Below are 18,471 nucleotides of genomic sequence, written 5' to 3' on the forward strand. Positions count from 1 at the left end.
CTACAAGGTAAAATCATGCCGCTCTCCGCTGGGTGTGGTGGCTCACTCTTGTAATCCCAGCACTTTGGGAGGGTGAGGTTGGAGGATTGCTTGAGGCCAGGAGTTCCAGACCAGCCTTGGCTACATACGGAGATAGTCTTTACAAAAATAAACAAAAAACTTAGCCAGGCATGGTGGTTCATGCTTGTAGTCTCACTAATCGGGAGGCTGAGGCAGAAGGATCACTTGAGCCCACTAGTTTGAGGCTGCAGTGAGCCACGATTGCACTACTGCACTGAGGACTAGATGACAAATTGGGAACCTAACTCAACAAAATAAAACAAAATCCTGTTGCTTTTGAGTGTCAGAATTAGTGACAATACTCATTATAGGGATAAACTCTTTGAGAGAGAGAGAGAGCATACCACCTCATACAATATCAGCATAGTATTAGAGACTAAGCCTCAAATGTAAAAGTGGAAGTTGTCATTGCAGGGGTGGGCTCTCAAGAGTTGCTTCAAACATAGCTCTTCCAGATGGTAAATACCAAGGAGGGGATAAGTTTGGATCCATTTGCTTAAAATTTAGGTTGTGTTTTTCCCTTTAATTTAGTGGAAAGTGAAGTCATGTTTTAAGAAACCGTAGCCAGGAATGTGAGTTGTGATAGTATTCACAGTGTAGATTTTAAGTAAGAGAGAATCCCAAGGGCCACAGTAATACTGAAAAGGAAGGAAAGAAAAATATTTGCACCAGTGTGCCTTTTTTATAGCTATACAGATGTATTCCCATACATATATATATATACACACACACACATGCTTGTATACATATATGAGTCATATCGGTTTATACAGTATGCATTTTAGGGTGCTTGTACCACATCATAATTTCAAAATAACCCACAATATAAGTAGAATAGGTAAGGCACAAGGTTTTAAGAGACATATCTGCGTCCACCAGGTTTTCAGTGTCAGAGATGCTAAAAATTGATTATTGAATTCTGATCATAAAAAAATGACAAGGAATAATAATCAATAAAGATTACCCATTTGGCTTGTAAAAAGATACTTATTAATTTTTAATTTCATATAAATTTGTTCCCCTGCATAAAGTTACTTTAATATAAAGAGGTTTCTTGGATATTTAATTCAATATACTCATAAAGCAGTATTTATACGCTTCATAAATATTGTTATTCCATTATATGTGGGTCACAATACTAATAGAATAATTGTATACTCTGAAAACAGTTGTCAGTCTAGTGTGCTGAAAGTGGTTTTCTTTTTCTTCATATGTGTGGTTGTGATCATTTACATTTACAATATTTATTTCATGTTTAATTTGCATATAGGTTCCACCCAGTGGAGTTCCTGTAGGTACTAGGTGTTAAGCTTGTGATTGTTCTTTTGTTAATTGCTGTGGTTTATTTCCTTGTTCTTTCTCCTCTTCACTAAAACATGTAGCTTTTACTTCATTATCATTTATAAGGATATTTTCAAATACTTTATATAAATTTAAATATACTTTATTGGTTTAAAATCTAAAATATTTTAAAGTTAAAAAAGGTAAAAATATTTATATAATCTGTCAGTTATAATACTATGAAATTTTGCAAAATCCAAATTTAATTGTCAACTGAGACAAAGACTGCTTAATTACTAATGTTTTCTCAGTCCACAACAAATATTGATGATTTATCATAGCATTCTTTGTAAAACATTGTAAATTTGAAATTGAATTTTTTTGAACTAAATACTCAGGCAACTACTATCAAGTAATTAAAACCGGCTGAGGAGATAATTTTGTTTGGTCATTTTTCTCTTATACTTTGTCATCTATATGTATGCTTATATATATGCATACATATATATGTGCACATGTCTATACATGGCTGTGTTGTATGTGCCTATATATGTGCATGCATATAGTCTTATGTGTTTGTGATATATTTATTCCCATTAGAAACCCCAAGTTGGTGTTTAAACAGTAGACTCTCATATTTGAACATAGTTTTATATGATAAAATGCTTGTTTATTTTGCATTCATTTGTTTGTTTACCTGTGTGTTTGCATAGCATATGCATTTACCTTTGCATTTTTTTCTGTTTTTATGTGTGCATGTCAGAGCTTATTTTATCCTCTCAAAAAATAAGATGGAGATAGGTGAATTAATATATCATACTTTTGGTATATACTGCATGGATATTTTAGGGTAAAATAAATATTACCTAATATCAGGGGAAACTAATATTTTTTAATCAACTCTCTGTGTACTTATTGATTTAACACTGAAATCCATTTTAAATAAACTTATAGACGCGACAGCTACTTAAATTCTACTACCTCTATTGGAATATTAAGCCAGAGCATTATTTGTCCATATACATCCCAGTCTATGAAACTTATAAGCTATTAACCCTAACATGATTAAAAGAGTTGCAAATATACAAGTGTTGACTCAACTTACTCTTCAGGAATTGCAAAATTCAAATATATTTGTGAAATTCAAACTGTTATCAGAATGCAGCTTGACAAGAAGGAATTTAAGTTTATAAAGAGGTTTAGAGATGGATATTTGCACATTGTTTCTTACCAAAAATTTGATATGCCTTTCTTGTGAAGAGTAGCAAAGCCTTTAACTGTAAATAATGTCAATCAAAACAATAGGTTAGTTGGTACTGATATGTATCTATTAACATTTTATGTTGATATTACACAAAATTTTCATAAAACTCAAAATGATATGCTGTAATATTTGGAACATAAATATATACACAACATTTGAAACTTGCACTGTCTTTAAAAATGAATCTAAATTATTAAACATTGAGTGACAAATTGTAGAACATTTCCAAATCTGGCTTCCTAAATTTTTGTACTTAATACAAGGATATTTACCAATAGCATTTATATTTAAGATTATTATTTTAAATATACATAAATGTAAATGTTATATTTTGATCAGAGATTAACTATACAAAACATATTAGAATGAACTATAATATGCCATGTATAGTGCTAGCTTTCTGTGATACATTATCTTCTTCATAAAAAACAAATACACTGTAGTTCTGGAAAATATTATCTTTCTCTAGCTAGTTATTATAAAACTACTCAAGAAACTGAGACAGTTAAATTAACAAAAGGTCTTTAATGTTTCTGATTATCCAATATGAGGACATCTGTTTATGGAGTATTGGTGTGTGCATTATCTTCAAGTGAAAAGCATTTGGCACACAAAACCTTGAGGTTTTCTTGAAAGTGGTAAAATGTAAGTGCTGTCTGTGACACAAACATATTATACTACAGTCACATTTGGACTCACTAGTTCACAACTCAATACTTATTAAAATATTGCATTATCAAAATACTTGACACAAAAACACTTAAAAAGATGTGGTGAAAATATGAGTTAATATACCTAACAAATTTATCAACAGAGGTTACAGTTGAAAGGAAGAAAATAAATTGAGAGATAATTAAGGTATAAAGGAATTAGAGAATGATGGAAAGATTTGATCAAAAGGAACAAAGTAAATATTTGGTAAACAAGGTGGATAGCAAAACTTCCACAGCTTGCGTTTAGGGTTTAAAGGTCTGAATAAAGTAAGGCATGCCAGATGGCACCATTAGTGGTACATTTAGAGAAGTGTACATGTACTTAAAAGCCCAGTGATTAGGTAAATCCAGGATAAACACAAAACAAATGGCAGATATTCATACTTAAGAGTTTCTTTGACTGGAACTGCATGTTAACTGAAACTTTTTATCAACTCTAAAGTAATAATTGAATTTAATCACAATTCACTCTAAAGTGTAAAATAAGAATCCTTAAAATATCATTCAAAATTGACATCTGCATTTTCTAATTGACTTCTATAAATAAATTATTTATTTGTAAAATTAACTAACATGTTAGATTTTTTAGAATATCCCACTTTCTAGCTATACTGAGTAACTGGATTCATGACACTGAAATGGAAACAACTAACGTGCCTGTTTGAAAACGTCAGAGTGTGGGCCGGGCGCGGTGGCTCACGCCTGTAATCCCAACACTTTGGGAGGCCAAGGCGAGTTGATCACGAGGTCAGGATATCGAGACCATCCTAACTAACACGGTGAAACTTCGTCTCTACTAAACACACACACACACACACACACACACACACACACACACACACACAGAGCCCGGCGAGGTGGCGGGCGCCTGTAGTCCCAGCTACTCGGGAGGCTGAGGCAGTAGAATAGCTTGAACCCGAGAGGCGGAGCTTGCAGTGAGCCGAGATCGCGCTACTGCACTCCAGTCTGGGTGACAGAGGGAGACTCTGTCTCAAAAAAAAAAAAAAAAAAGAAAGAAAAGAAAATATCAGAGTGTGAAGCCTCTTGAACTTTTTCTCAATATTTTTGATCATTTTATAATAAATACACCAATTGGAATTATTATCTGTAGTATTAATGTCTTATTGTTCCAGGATAAATGTAGCACAGTAACGTTAAGTCAAAATCCTGAACATAGAAGCCACTAGAGAATGAGATATTATGAATCCATAACTTATTTTAGGTTCAAATGAAATCATTCATTTCAAAGTTATTTGAAATCAACACATATTGAAATATTTAAAAGATGGGCAGATTCAAGTATATTGTGGATCAAATCATGTTCACATTTTATTATAGTAGTGTGCATTACAACTTTTTTATTTTACATAGAAGTTTTGAAATTATGAGTTTCTATTATTTTCAAATTAAACACATTCAAACATTTTCTACTGTTTGTTCTTCCCTCAGCCCTTGACACCAGACTTAAAAAAGTGTTTTATGATATTAAATCCATTTCATAACATGCTGTGCATACTTTAAAAGATAGTAAAATCTAGAACAACACCTTACCTCCCTGTGTCACTCCTTTCCTTTTTTCATAGCCTTTGTAATAGTCCACTCTCGGAATATTCCTTTTTTCTTTGCTCCACCTGCCTTTCTTTCCTACTATGCAGATATCAGTGCTAGCCTTCTTACTCTATATTGCTGTTCTTTCTCTAAATTACAGAGTAGGTTGTCTTCTCTTTCAGGAGTGGCATTGAAATTGCAAAGGGTCTTCAATGCTAAGTTGATTATCTCTCAGAGTTGAATTTTGAAATCCCTTCCTTTTTAAGTATATATCACTTTTTCTAGACTTTCCTATCAGACACATTTGCTAAATTCATGCATATTTTAAATCAAATTATCTGAAATATTTTAATTAAAGTAAACATGTTTCCATTTGGAAAATTTTACAGCATTAAAGTACGAAAGAGCAAACGAGATATTTATAGGTAATGAATAATACATAACCAATTTTATTTATATTTTGCATTATAAGTAAGAACAAGATAGTAATATGCATGTATGTAGTTTATTACTACAAATCAAGTGATTGTAAAACCTTATTGCTAAAATTTTGAACTACAATTTTCTTTTCCTACTTTTATTTCTTATTTCCCTAGTCCAATGCTATTTTGGAAAATATTGATAAAAAATAATCAGTAAGAATATATTTAACTGGGAGTTTTTATTATCTTTCTGTTTTTCTGTTATTTTTCCTTTTTACCATATTGGTTATACCTGTGTGTATTTCAGTATTTTGTATTCCATGATATAGGTCACCATCTTTTGAATAGTTTAGATCATTAATAAGTAAATATCTAGTTAAATATTTTTTATCTTTAGAAATTCTTAATATTTTTATCTGGATTTTTGCTATAAATTTCAAACATTAACTTCTAGGTGATGAACTAATAGCCACATTATTTATTCAACGTTTGAAATTATGTCTTTTTTTTCAAAGACAAAAGACCCAGAGCTTCACCTTTTTCTGAATGACTACACCTCCGTCTTCACCGTCACACAGACTGGTATTACTCGCTACCTCACCTTACTTCAACCAGTGGACAGGGAAGAACAGCAAACTTACACCTTTTCGGTAAAGAGCTTTTGTATAAATATACATATGTATGTATGAATATATGTATGTGTGTTTGTATGGAACTGAAAGAGATGTCTGGTTAAAACTGAAAGGTCATCGACTTGGGGGAAAAATACATTATTTTCAATACCAGAGAGAAGATCAATGAAAAATTATTTACATGTATCGCTCTTTGTTTGCAATTTGTGTAGCTATATTAACATTCTTCCTCACAGAAAAAAAAAAAAAAAAAAAAACTTTTCAAAATAAAAAAAGAAAGTGCGAATTTCAGTCTTTACCAAAGTCATAATTGTCTTAAATTGAGATACAAATAATTATTTCCTAACCTTTTTTGTTGTCGTTCTTGCATTTTTAATTTAGTCATAAGGTAGAGCTAGTGGTTCTCAAGAGGGAATACATTTTCCCTCCAGTGAACATTTAGCAACATCTGGAGGCATTTTTGTTTGTCACAATTGTGAAGGGGTATTATAGGCATTTAGTAGGTAGACATAAAGGATGCTGCTAATTGTAATACAGAGAACAGCCCCCCACAATAAAGAATTATCTGTCCCAAGGTGTCAATAACACTGAGGTAAATAAATCATGGGTTAGGCTAATCAAGGGGGGAGAAATGTAAAGATTATTAAAGTCGTGATTGTAAATACCATGAGATAGGAAAATACACACATAAACATACATACACATGCACACAAACACGTAAATAACAAGTATAGTAGGGTTGACAGTTGAATAAAGATAAAATGTAACTTCTAATTATATTCCAATTTTTGAATCAGACACAGGAGAAAGATGAGCTAAGAGAAAGCACAAATTAAGATATATAGAAATTATTTCTGGAGAAGCCTACAGATAAAAAGATGAGAACTTCCAGGAAAGTTTATGTGATGGTTAAAAGTTAGATACAAAGTGGATTTAGGCAAAGATGGCAGTGCTGTAGCACTGATTTGGCAGGCATTGTTAAAATGTTGATAATGTATAAAATATCACAATTAAATGATGCCATTTAGTCCTTTGAAAATTGCCATTGGGTGAATTACTGTGATACAATGTGCATATAGGGCGTCTACCTTCCTGATGGTATAAACATATTGATTGTAAAAGGACTATTATATACAAAATATGTAAATGCAAATAATATTTTCCAATTAAATTTTTAAGGATTAAATTGTAGTGAACCCTAAGAGTCAGCAATGTTATTGGCCCACTTTAAATGATATTTTGCATATCTGATTATTTAAAATATGCCGGGAGTTGAATACCTTAAAACAAAATCTTCAATACTTGCTTCTTACCATATTAGAACACTTTTAGTATGTGTAATACATCTTTATTACCTCCTTTTATCAACAAAATATTTTTGCACCCTTTCAAATTGTAAGATTTCCTGTAAGAAACGTGTTAAACTGTAAGAGCAAACTCTGTACTACTTATATTTGCAGAATATCTCTAGTAAGTGTGTTTTTCTACTCCCAAAGATAACAGCATTTGATGGTGTACAAGAAAGTGAGCCAGTCATCATCAATATTCAAGTGATGGATGCAAATGATAACACACCAACCTTCCCTGAAATATCCTATGATGTGTATGTTTATACGGATATGAGACCTGGGGACAGTGTCATACAGGTAACTACTCATATAATATGAGTGTACACTCAAAGTTGCTATTTACATGGGCATTATACAATGTGTTCATTAAGAAATTACTTAAGAAACAAAAATTGATTTCACATTTATTGTAGAGCATAATTAGTTTAAATAGCTTTAAATTTCTGTTACTTTTCAAATAAAAGCGTATCTGGCAGGGCACGGCGGCTCACGCCTGTAATCCCAGTACTTTGGGAGGCTGAGGTGGGCAGATCACAAGGTCAGGAGATCCAGACCATCCTGGCTAACACGGTGAAACTACGTCTCTACTAAAAATACAAAAAAAAATTAGCTGGGCGTGGTGGCGGACACCTGTAGTCCCAGCTACTTGGGAGGCTGAGGCGTGAACCTGGGATGCGGAGCTTGCAGTGAGCTGAGATTGCATCATCACACTCCCCCCGAGCAATGAGAGCAAAACTCCATCTCAAAAAAAAAAAAAGAAAAAGAAAAACAAAACAAAACAAAAAAGCAAACACATACACAGACACACACACACATAAATAAAAGCATATCTATATGGACTCTAAAGGAGACTTAACTGGTTATTAGAGGTAAACATAGCTATTTGTTGGTAGTAAGTGAATAAATGCTTGGTTGTTACTTAAAAAAAAAATAGCTATTTGACCAGTTTATATTGTAATAATATACTGAATATATTAAATCTTCAAATTACTTTTCACTACTGTAGAAATTGGTTAAATTTCACTTGGAGATAAATACAAAAAACTGCCTTAGTAAATTGGTGCATAATCTCACTAGATATTGGTTACCTAGATAAAATGTAATCATTACAGCAGAGAAAATTTAAATTAGATAGTAAATGGTACCTTTGAAAACACGTAAGTCAGGCAACATCTTTATTCCTGATTTATCTTATTTTTACCATTGTCTGTGCTTATTACATTTAAATAAGTTATTTCAAACACACACACAAACACACACACACACACACACACACACATTTTTCCTCTAGATCTTTTCCTTTCTCATCAAGGTCATATCCCTTATAATATCTGCAATTAACTTATTTTCTTCTTTCCCTTGCTGCAAATTGAAAACTCAGGAGTTTAGCAACTTTGGCTGCCTTGTTTGGCACTATAATGCCAGCACATGGCAGACATATTAGCCATGCAGTACATATTTATTCCAGGGATAAATCATCGCTAACTTTGCATTAATTGCTCATTAAAATTAGAAATCACTCAATGCGGCCGGACGTGGCGGCACACACCTGTAATCCTAGCACTTTGGGAGGTCGAGGCGGGCAGATCTCCTGAGCTCAGGAGCTCGAGACCGGCCTGGGCAATATGGTGAAACCCCGCCTCTACTAAAATAAAAATTAAAAAAAAAATTAGTCAGACATGGCGGCGTGCGCCTGAAGTCCCAGCTACTCAGGAGGCTGAGGCAGGAGAATTGCTTGAACCTGGGAGGTGGAAGTTGCAGTGAGTCAAGATGGTGCCACTGCACTCCAACCTAGGGACAGAGTGAGACTCCGTCTCAAAACAAAACAAAACAAAAACACACACAAAAATGCGAAAGAAAAAAGAAATCATTCAATGGTTTTTATTTATTTATTTATTTATTTATGAATTAAGATATGCTTTCTTGAGTTCTATAGAAGGGGTGACATGATAGCCTGGGGACTGGGAATTCAACGGAATGTTTATTCCATGTGTAAGTAGCGTCTGCTGTGTATTTAGTAAAGAGAAAAGACGTTTCAAACTGCTACAGTAATTTTTTTTTTTTTTTTTTTTTTTACTATATTGGTATAGTACTTGTTACATTAATGAAATGAATGTGTTTTAAAACATTTGATTTCAGGGCAGAACTGTAACTAGTTTATTTCTGTATTTGTGGCATCTGTATCTATAGTTCATGGTACATAGTAGATGTTTAATACAGTAGCTACTGATGGCAAAAAGTTAAAATTATAAAATAAAATTATAAAATAAAATAAATATAGTGTAGCTACCTAATAAATGCTTATTTGAGGATGAAAGAAAGGGAGACCCTTAGACAAGTAATAATGAATGAATAAAGATATGAAAGAATGGGAAGCTGTAGATACATGGCTATTAGTTCCAGTCAATTGATGGACCATGAGAGCTACATTTTTCTGTACTAAAGCAACTTTTCACAGGTAGAAAAACCATATTTTACATAAATAAAAGAATGACAATTATTGTCATGTCCTTATTTAATTAGACCTGATTTTCATCTCTATGTCATAAATGGAAATGAAAGTAAGTTTACACAGAAAAACAGCCAGCAGGGAACTACAAAGTGTAACTAAAAAAATCATAGCAATTATATGGAGAAACTGTATCTCAAAAATGTTTGCCTTAGGGGATCAAAGGCTTATTTCTCTCATTTGAAGTCTACAAAAGTTAATTTCCCTTATGTATCTCTTTGTAAAACGGATATTTCCTTGCCTTTAAAGACTTATATTTTACATATTTCCCTGAACTATGCAGATTGTGAAGATAGATTGGTGTTTGTGTCAGCATGCCTACAATTTAAAAAATTATTTAAAAGTCAACAAATGAAGCTTTATAATCAGTAGTTTAATGTTATTTCTGGTATGTGGTAGAAGGGTGGTCTCGCTATAAAACATACTCCAAGAACCTAGACATAAAATAGTTCTCATTGAGAGAATATATCTAAAACAAAGAAACTTGATACAAAACTCTGATCTACATATACCCTTTAAGAGTCATGGCCTAGGTCCCTATGCTACACCTTGTCACAACCCTGCCTTTCCCCATTGACCTGGCACAAGATACATCAGTTTACTTGGTGGTTAGTAAACTGATGTCAAAGACTGAAAGTGTCAGAAGCAAAAATGACAATGAGCACTTTCAAAAAAAAAAAGACACTTGGGTAACAAGTTTTAATTATTGTCATTTTCCATGTAGCCATGAGACTCTTTTAGCGTGATGTGAGCACATACTCAATTTTTTAAGTACAGTATATTTTTCTTACTAAGTATCTACCCTGTCTGCAAGGAGCAAATGAGTTGGTTATAAAGTTTTACCCAGATCCTTGTTATAAGTTCTCGGTTATAAATTGAGCTTCTGACTTTATATACGTCTCTTACACTTGATTTTGGCCAAAAGGACTGGAGTGATTCTCATGCACATGGGTCATGAACAACACTTAGAGGAGTGCTGCCTTAAAGCACCAACATCATCTTCCGTAACTGGAGCTGAAGTATAATCACATTATTAACACATATTTTGTTTAAGGGAAAATTACTGCATGAGATGATTTCATTTTTCATTCCATGCAGACCATTTTATGGGATGTCAATGCAATCTTATAGGTTGACACTAATAAATACCATGCTCCATAAATACCACTCCACACATTGCTAGTTTTCTTGAAAAGACAATTAGTCCCCATAAAAGACACAGATTTTACTATTTTGAAGATGTAGATGTAAATACTAGTAGCTAGCTATCCAATTAATGCTCCATAAACACTATTCGTAAACATCTGCAATTCTCTTAAACTGTGATTCTCAATGACAATTGAATATTAGCATTCTGCCTGAGGAACTTTTAAAATATTGATGCCAGCACTTTATTCTAAGATGTTTGTATTTAAATGATCTGCCCACCCATAACAGAGTCACTTAGACAGATTTTATTTAAGAAAATGAAACAGTTCTAATATGCAGCCAATTTTGAGAATTACAGTTTTAAACAACAATAATATTTGAAAAGTACCACTGAATAATTGTACTTCTTAAGTCATTAAGATAGACTCTCACATAGAGTTGAGTCCTCTGATCCTCACCCCACCTCTTTTCATTGTTCTTTTGTTTTTTAGTTCTCCTTCCCTTCTTCTATGATGCTTCCTACTCCTCTTTCCTATCTTAGACTCTACTCCTTCCAATTTCTGTGCGCCACCAATTATTCCATTCTTTGACTGCAATAATCTCTCTCTACTGACTAATTCCTTCCCTTTGCCCAATTAACATGCTTAACATCCCCAGGTACTGGTCTAATCCCTACTCCCAGATATAATTCTTCATGCTTTTATCCCCCTCTGATTATTTTCCTTATCAACAAAAATATATCAATCTCAGTGCCTGCATACATATATTGATCTATATCTATCTCTATATTTATATTTGTATTTATCTATCTTATGTATAATATAACCTGAGTTTAACTCACATCACACCACTAAAATCATATAAAATTATATATCCCATCAGTCTATTTCTACATGTCAAACTCAAAAGTCCTTAATCTTGGTAAAACTCTCAACTATACCCTTTTATGAATAATGTCCCTGGTTTCTATCCTACTTCTTTGTTAACTGAGAGATGTTACTGACCCCTTGTTCAATTATCACTCTTTAAAAATTAACATTCTTCAAATACCTATATATACTTATTTTCTTTTTCATCTATTCTCAAGTTTTCAATCATCACCTCTATGTATGCTTGTCTGCAAAGTTAAATGCCCTGCGATGACCTCTTTCCCAAGCAGCAAATTGACATTCCAGATATCAGCTGGACATGACAAAGTGTATCTTTCACAAACACTTCACATTGGACATATCCTAAAATACACTAATCCATTATCTTTATTTTAATAAACAAACTCACAGACTCAAAACATGCATCTAGTTGTGTTGGAGGCAGCTATATTGTGATGCGCACCATTAATCTTTAAGCTTCACAGGCAGCAGGGTAGGTACCTTGCAGTCTTGTTTGTTTTCCCTCTGCTTTACCTGCCTACATCCAAACTATTGTTCAGTTTAGGCAATTCCTATTTTAAAAAGTATTTGCAGATCATCATTTCCTCTTTTTTTGTTAAAGATTTTGTTTTCTGAGCAGTTTTAGGTACACAGCAAAATTGAGAGGAAGATACAGTGATTTCCCAGGTACTCGCTGTCCCCACAAATGCATACCTGCCGCATTATTAACACTCCATACCAAAGTGATATATTTGCTACGATTAATGAACTTACATTCACACATCCTTATCATCCAAAGTCTGTACTTTACATTAGGATTCACTCTCGGTGTTTCATGTTATGGTTTTGTACTAATGACGTATACCCACCATTGTAGTACCACACAGAGGAGTTTCACGGCCCTAAAAAACCTGGGCTCTGCCTATGCTTCCCTCCCCCTTGCTTCCTTCCTTCCCCTGACAATCATTGATCTCTCTACTGTCTCATAGTTTTGCCTTTTCCAGGATAGCGTATATTTGGAATCATAAGGAATGTAGCCTTTTCCAACTGGCTTATTTCATTTAGTATTACGTACTTTAGGTTCCTTCATTTCTTTTCATAACTTAATAGCCCATATCTTTTTAGTGCTGTATATTATCCCATTATCTAGATGTATCACAGTTTATTCATTCTTCCATGAAAGAGTATTTTGGTTCCTTTCAAGTTTTGGCCATTATTAATAAAGCTGCAGTAATCACCCATGCTAAGTTTTTTTTGCTTGGACATAAATTTTCAACTCCTTTTGGTAAATACCAAGGAGTGTGATTGCTGGATCATATAGAATGAATATGGATATCGTTGTTAGAAACTGCGAAGCTGTCTTCTAAGGTGACTCTACTAGTTGGCATTCCCATTTCCACAACCAGTTCCTTTTCCATGCCTATGTGCTGCCATAATTTAGGCTACTATAGTAGACTATGTTGGGCAATCTGGCTATTTCTACAGATTTCCTACCACACTGTTCCAGATGATTACTCTGAAACTGAGTCAGAACAGATCCTCACCCTCCTGGGAAACCTACCAATGGAAGGAACAAAGCTCCACACATACAGTCAAGGACATCTATGTAATACTATTAAATATATTTGTTTCATCTCCTGCTGCATCCCTTCATATTGTGGATCTTGAGGATATATAGAATTTTGTTTTATTTATTTTTAGCATGGAATATTCTTCCTATTCTATAACTGTTGAGAGCTCTCTCAGGTTTTAGGTTTGAACCAAGTTGTATCTTTAAAAAAAATTCTTTAACACATACTACAATTGTTATCTCTTTAATACGGGCTTTATTTTCCTAGCAAGTCAAAATTAATTGCTTCCACATACCAGCTATCACCTCTATCTCCTACGTATTTTACTGTGGCGTGCATTAAGGCTAGCTTTTACATGTCTGTCTCCCCTACTGACCTGTAAATTCCTTTAAGACAATTTTTTTTTTTTTCTTTTTTTTCTTTTTTTTTTTTTTTTTTTTTTGAGGCGGAGTCTCGCTCTGTTGCCCGGACTGGAGTGCAGTGGCCGGATCTCAGCTCACTGCAAGCTCCGCCTCCCGGGTTTACGCCATTCTCCTGCCTCAGCCTCCCAAGTAGCTGGGACTACAGGCGCCCGCCATCTCGCCCGGCTAGTTTTTTGTATTTTTAGTAGAGACGGGGTTTCACCGTGTTAGCCAGGATGGTCTCGACCTCCTGACCTCGCGATCCGCCCGTCTCGGCCTCCCAAAGTGCTGGGATTACAGCAAAATTTTTTAATGATCTAACCACCAGTGGTCAGTATAATGACTTACACACAGTAGGGATTCAGTTAATGTCCATAGAATTTAATTCCCTCCACTAATCTACCCTCAATAAGTTTAGAAAACACTTCATTCTAGATATATGCTCTATTTGGCTTAAGAATTCTATCCCACACTAAGTATCATCTCACATAGTCCTTTCCCGAGATGATCTCTAACTTAACAGCTTTAGCCAAGCTACTCCTTCCTGCTCTTAAATTGAAAATATTTTAATTTCTTAGTTATGCTATATCATAGGTCATTGAATATTAGGACTGAAAAAAACTTTGATCATAATTATTTTTCATAGTCTAATTTTATAGAAAAATGTGAGTTAATATAATGATAGATGACGGTTCCAAATTAAGGAGGGTTTTAAGTGACAGAGATGATGTGGAATCCAACTTAAAGACAATAGAATTGGGAGGCAGGCTAGCTAGTTGCATGTCTTTCTGCCACTTTGTACTATTACATGACATAACCTTCTGAACCTCAGTTTTCCAGTCTTTAAAATGGTAATAATAATAGTATCAACCTCGCAAGAGTGTTGCGATTATTAAACTAATTATATAAACTATTATCATATGTGTGCTTAGCAAATGCTGCATATGTGGTAACTTGCTATTGTTGTACCATTCTCATAAATTATGTAAAGCACTTAGGATTATTTATTAATATTGTTACCTTATCTGTGTATATCTCTGTGTGTCGTGTGTTATTTAGTGCTCTGTGGAGGATACATGTACATAACATAAAATTACATATTAAATTCTGTTTTTATAATTTCAAATATTCAAGTTTAAGATAAAACTATGTAGTATTTTAGTGTCTCTTGACAATTTATTTCACACAAGATTGGGAGGGTTCACACTGGTATGGCCGTAGATGACAATTTGTTTCAAATAATGATTTTGTTTTCTTTGGTTTGTGTGTATAATGTCATGATTAAAGTTTGAGGGTTATATTTACTTAAGGCCTTGGTGGAGTTCAATATTTCAGCAAATACCATATAAAGACTTGATGAGCAAAGCTTACAAAAATATAGACCTATTTTTTACATTAATACACAATTTTAATTTATTTTTGATATTTGAAACATTTCATTTTTTTCTAAAGACCATTCCATTTCTTGGCTAAATCTATTTGTATTAGAATTGAAATATATACACCAACATGTAATTCTGAACTTATACAGGTTATTCACTCATGCTGAGAACTTTAATCGAATTTCAAGTTTGATTACACTATCTGAATTGTTTTCAGATGGATTATATTCCCCATCTAAGAAACTAGCAGGACCTCAGGCGGCTGAAGCAGGAGAATCTCTTGAACCCGGGAGGTGGAGGTTGCAGTGAGCTGAGGTCGGGCCATTGCACTCCCAGCTGGGTGACAGAATGAGACTTTCTCAAAAAAAAAAAGAAAAGAAAAAGAAAAAGAAAAAGAAAATAGCAACACCTTCCATTTGGTTGGAAAAAGTTATTCTTGACACATTCTCATTTACTCCCATCTCCAATCTATTATCAACTCCTATCAATTTTTCCTCATATACTTATTTACTACATCTACCTGTATTTCTTTCACAGCCACCATCAACTTTCACATAAACCCGTGAAATGTCCTTCTTTGAGTATTATTTATGTCTCCTCTCTCCCTCTTCTTCATTCATTAGCCAGTGCAATCACATCAAATAATTAGCATGCTTGACCCTTTCAATGGTTTTCTACTGCTATAAAAATAAAGTTCATAATCTGTATCCTGTATTACTGGATTAGTGTTCAATTTCTTCACGTAGCATTTTACCCCTCTCTTATCTGTTATGATGCTCCCACTGTGAGGGGATAACTTTTATTCATATGCTTTCCATCTTTTAGGTCTTAATTTGAATGCCACTTCCTCAAAGAAGCCTTCTATGATTTCCTTTTCTCAGTGTTACCTCTTTATTATCTTGGAGCATCCTGATTTCTCCTTCACAGCACATTTCAAAATTTATAATTATATGGTTAAACTATCTGTTTCCCTCACTTAATTATAGGCTCAAATGGAGTAAAATTATTGTCAATTTTTTTTTGCGTATCTTTCTTCTTTTTCCATCACTACTGTATGCCTAACATCTTACCCAGTCCCAGCACATTGACCTTTAATAAATATTTGTTAAATGAATAAATGGATAAAAATCACTAATCGATGTAGGAAAAATGTGTATTAGGAATTTATGTATGAATCGTGGGGAATTACTTATATTTCAGGTTAATTCATTTTTAAAATTTTTACAAAGTAAAATATTTTAAACTACAGTTATATTAGTATCCCTAGAACATAGTACTTCCAAACTGGATTACTCAGAGAATCATTTCAAAAAGGCCCTTGAGATGCTAAACTGATTGAAAACGTAGGTCAATTATATATGATTTTAAAGAGGCAAAGTTGATTAACACATTTACTTGAAATTTATTTATTGTGTAGAGCATTTGAAGTATTGGGCACGATGTCAAATCATAAGAAATAAAGAAACTATCAACATACAGTTTATGACCTTGAGTAATCACTAGACTACTAATGAAGAAAGGCAAACTATATTTTGGTTTTATAATACATGACAAATATCATCAAATTCAACATTAGTGTTTAGCACATATTTCAGTATATCTTAAAACTGTAGGGGCTATGTAGTCTACAGTAAGCTTTTCCATTTTATAAATTTGGAGAAAATGCTAATGCTAGCATTATAGTAATCACAATTCCCTGCATTTTGAATTTGTATAACTGAAAAAGAATATTTAGGTTTTATATTATTTTTCAGACATTACCCCCTTTCCTTAATATATTTAACAGTACGGCTTTTTAAAGAAAACTTATTTGTAAACACGATTATTTACTTTAATATTTATCTGTCATTTTTTTGTCAAGTGAAAGTTACCCAATTTCATGGTCCAATTTCAATAATTAATGCTTAGGTGCTTGCATTTTTTTTTTTTTTTTTTTTTTGAGACGGAGTGTTGCTGTGTTGCCCAGGCTGGAGTGTAGTGGCGCGATCTCCACTTACTGCAAGCTCTGCCTCCCGGGTTCACGCCATTCTCCTGCCTCAGCGTCCTGTGTAGCTGGGACTACAGGCGCCCGCCACCGCGCCCGGCTAATTTTTTGTATTTTTAGTAGAGACAGGGTTTCACCGTCACCATGTTAGCCAGGATGGTCTCAATCTCCTGACCTCGTGATCCACCTGTCTCAGCCTCCCAAAGTGCTGGGATTACAGGCATGAGCCACCGCGCCCGGCCTGGTGTTTGCATTTTTTATGAAGCTTTTGCTTATTTAGATGTGATTGTTTTTACAATCATGTAAATTGTGTATTTTTAATTTTTACAATATTTATGCTTATACTTACGGTTCTATATATTGCTGGTTTACTAGATATTTGACTTGAAATTTGATATTGCTCTAGAAGAAACAAAATGTACAATATATTTTATACTATTTTCTTTATTATGTGTCCTATCCTGAGATAAATAAAACATTTCCTTGATCAGTTTTCGCTTTTATTCACCTGTTGTTCTGCAAAAGAGCTCACTTTCTTTTCAGCTTTCTCTGGTAGTAAATTTTGTTATAATGTCCAAGCATAGTCATCTGAGTACAATAAACATAGTTGGATATTGAGATATTCAAATACAAGGGATCTTAGGGGAGAAAAAGAACATTTAAATAGAGCAGTAGGGATTTCTTAAAACCCTAGTACACTTGCTCATCCAGTTTGGCAAAGGAAACAAACAAACAAAAGCACTATTGTGCAAGTCCTAATAGATGTATGTTGCATGTTGTATTACTTTCTTGGCTAGATTATAATTTAATCTACACAGATTTTTAGGTGATTCACTTAGTACTAAGCTAAGTGCTCTGAAAAATACATAGAATGAATAAGGCACAGCCCTAATCCTCAGGAAGTTGACCATATTTGGCAAGAAATAATCCGTCTTCACAGATTTTTAGGTGATTCTTACTAAACTAAGTGCTCTGAAAAATACATAGAATGAATAAGGCACAGTCCTAATCCTCAAGAAGTTGACCATATTTGGCAAGAAATAATCCTTCTTCACAGCGAAATAATCAGAAAATGTCGCAATTATTGAACTGTTAAATTTGATGAGCAAGACTAAGAGCACTAACGAGAATTCCTCAAAAGTGAGTGGGGATGATGATCTGTTAGAGCTTCATGAATCTCTCAAGATGTTTAGTACTCCGATAGGCAGGTGAAGATAATATGATGCTGAAGATGAAATGATACGGCCAAAGGCATGAGGCCTTAAAGATACAAATTTGACTACCATTGGAGAGAAGAGGAACTGAATGCTAAAAGATTTGCTTTTCTTTTACTAAGC

General features: G+C 33.7%; 1 protein-coding gene across 16 annotated transcripts in view; it reads left to right on the forward strand.

Annotated features, from left to right (window-relative positions):
- Positions 1–18,471, forward strand: part of PCDH15 (protocadherin related 15) — a 1,849,154-nt gene that overhangs the window by 1,470,145 nt on the left and 360,538 nt on the right. For 14 of the 16 annotated variants that reach the window (XM_033215155.1, XM_033215225.1, XM_033215172.1 and 11 more), the window contains 2 exons: positions 5,804–5,938; positions 7,417–7,566. In XM_033215155.1, the coding sequence (XP_033071046.1) occupies positions 5,804–5,938; positions 7,417–7,566 (285 nt within the window). Of the gene's footprint in view, positions 1–1,330; positions 1,352–5,803; positions 5,939–7,416; positions 7,567–18,471 lie in introns of all 16 variants that reach the window. The other 2 variants (XM_033215195.1, XM_033215187.1) reach the window with 1 other exon arrangement.

The sequence above is a fragment of the Trachypithecus francoisi genome, unplaced genomic scaffold, assembly GCF_009764315.1.
Source record: "Trachypithecus francoisi isolate TF-2019V2 unplaced genomic scaffold, Tfra_2.0 Contig00586, whole genome shotgun sequence".
Lineage (NCBI taxonomy): Eukaryota > Metazoa > Chordata > Mammalia > Primates > Cercopithecidae > Trachypithecus > Trachypithecus francoisi.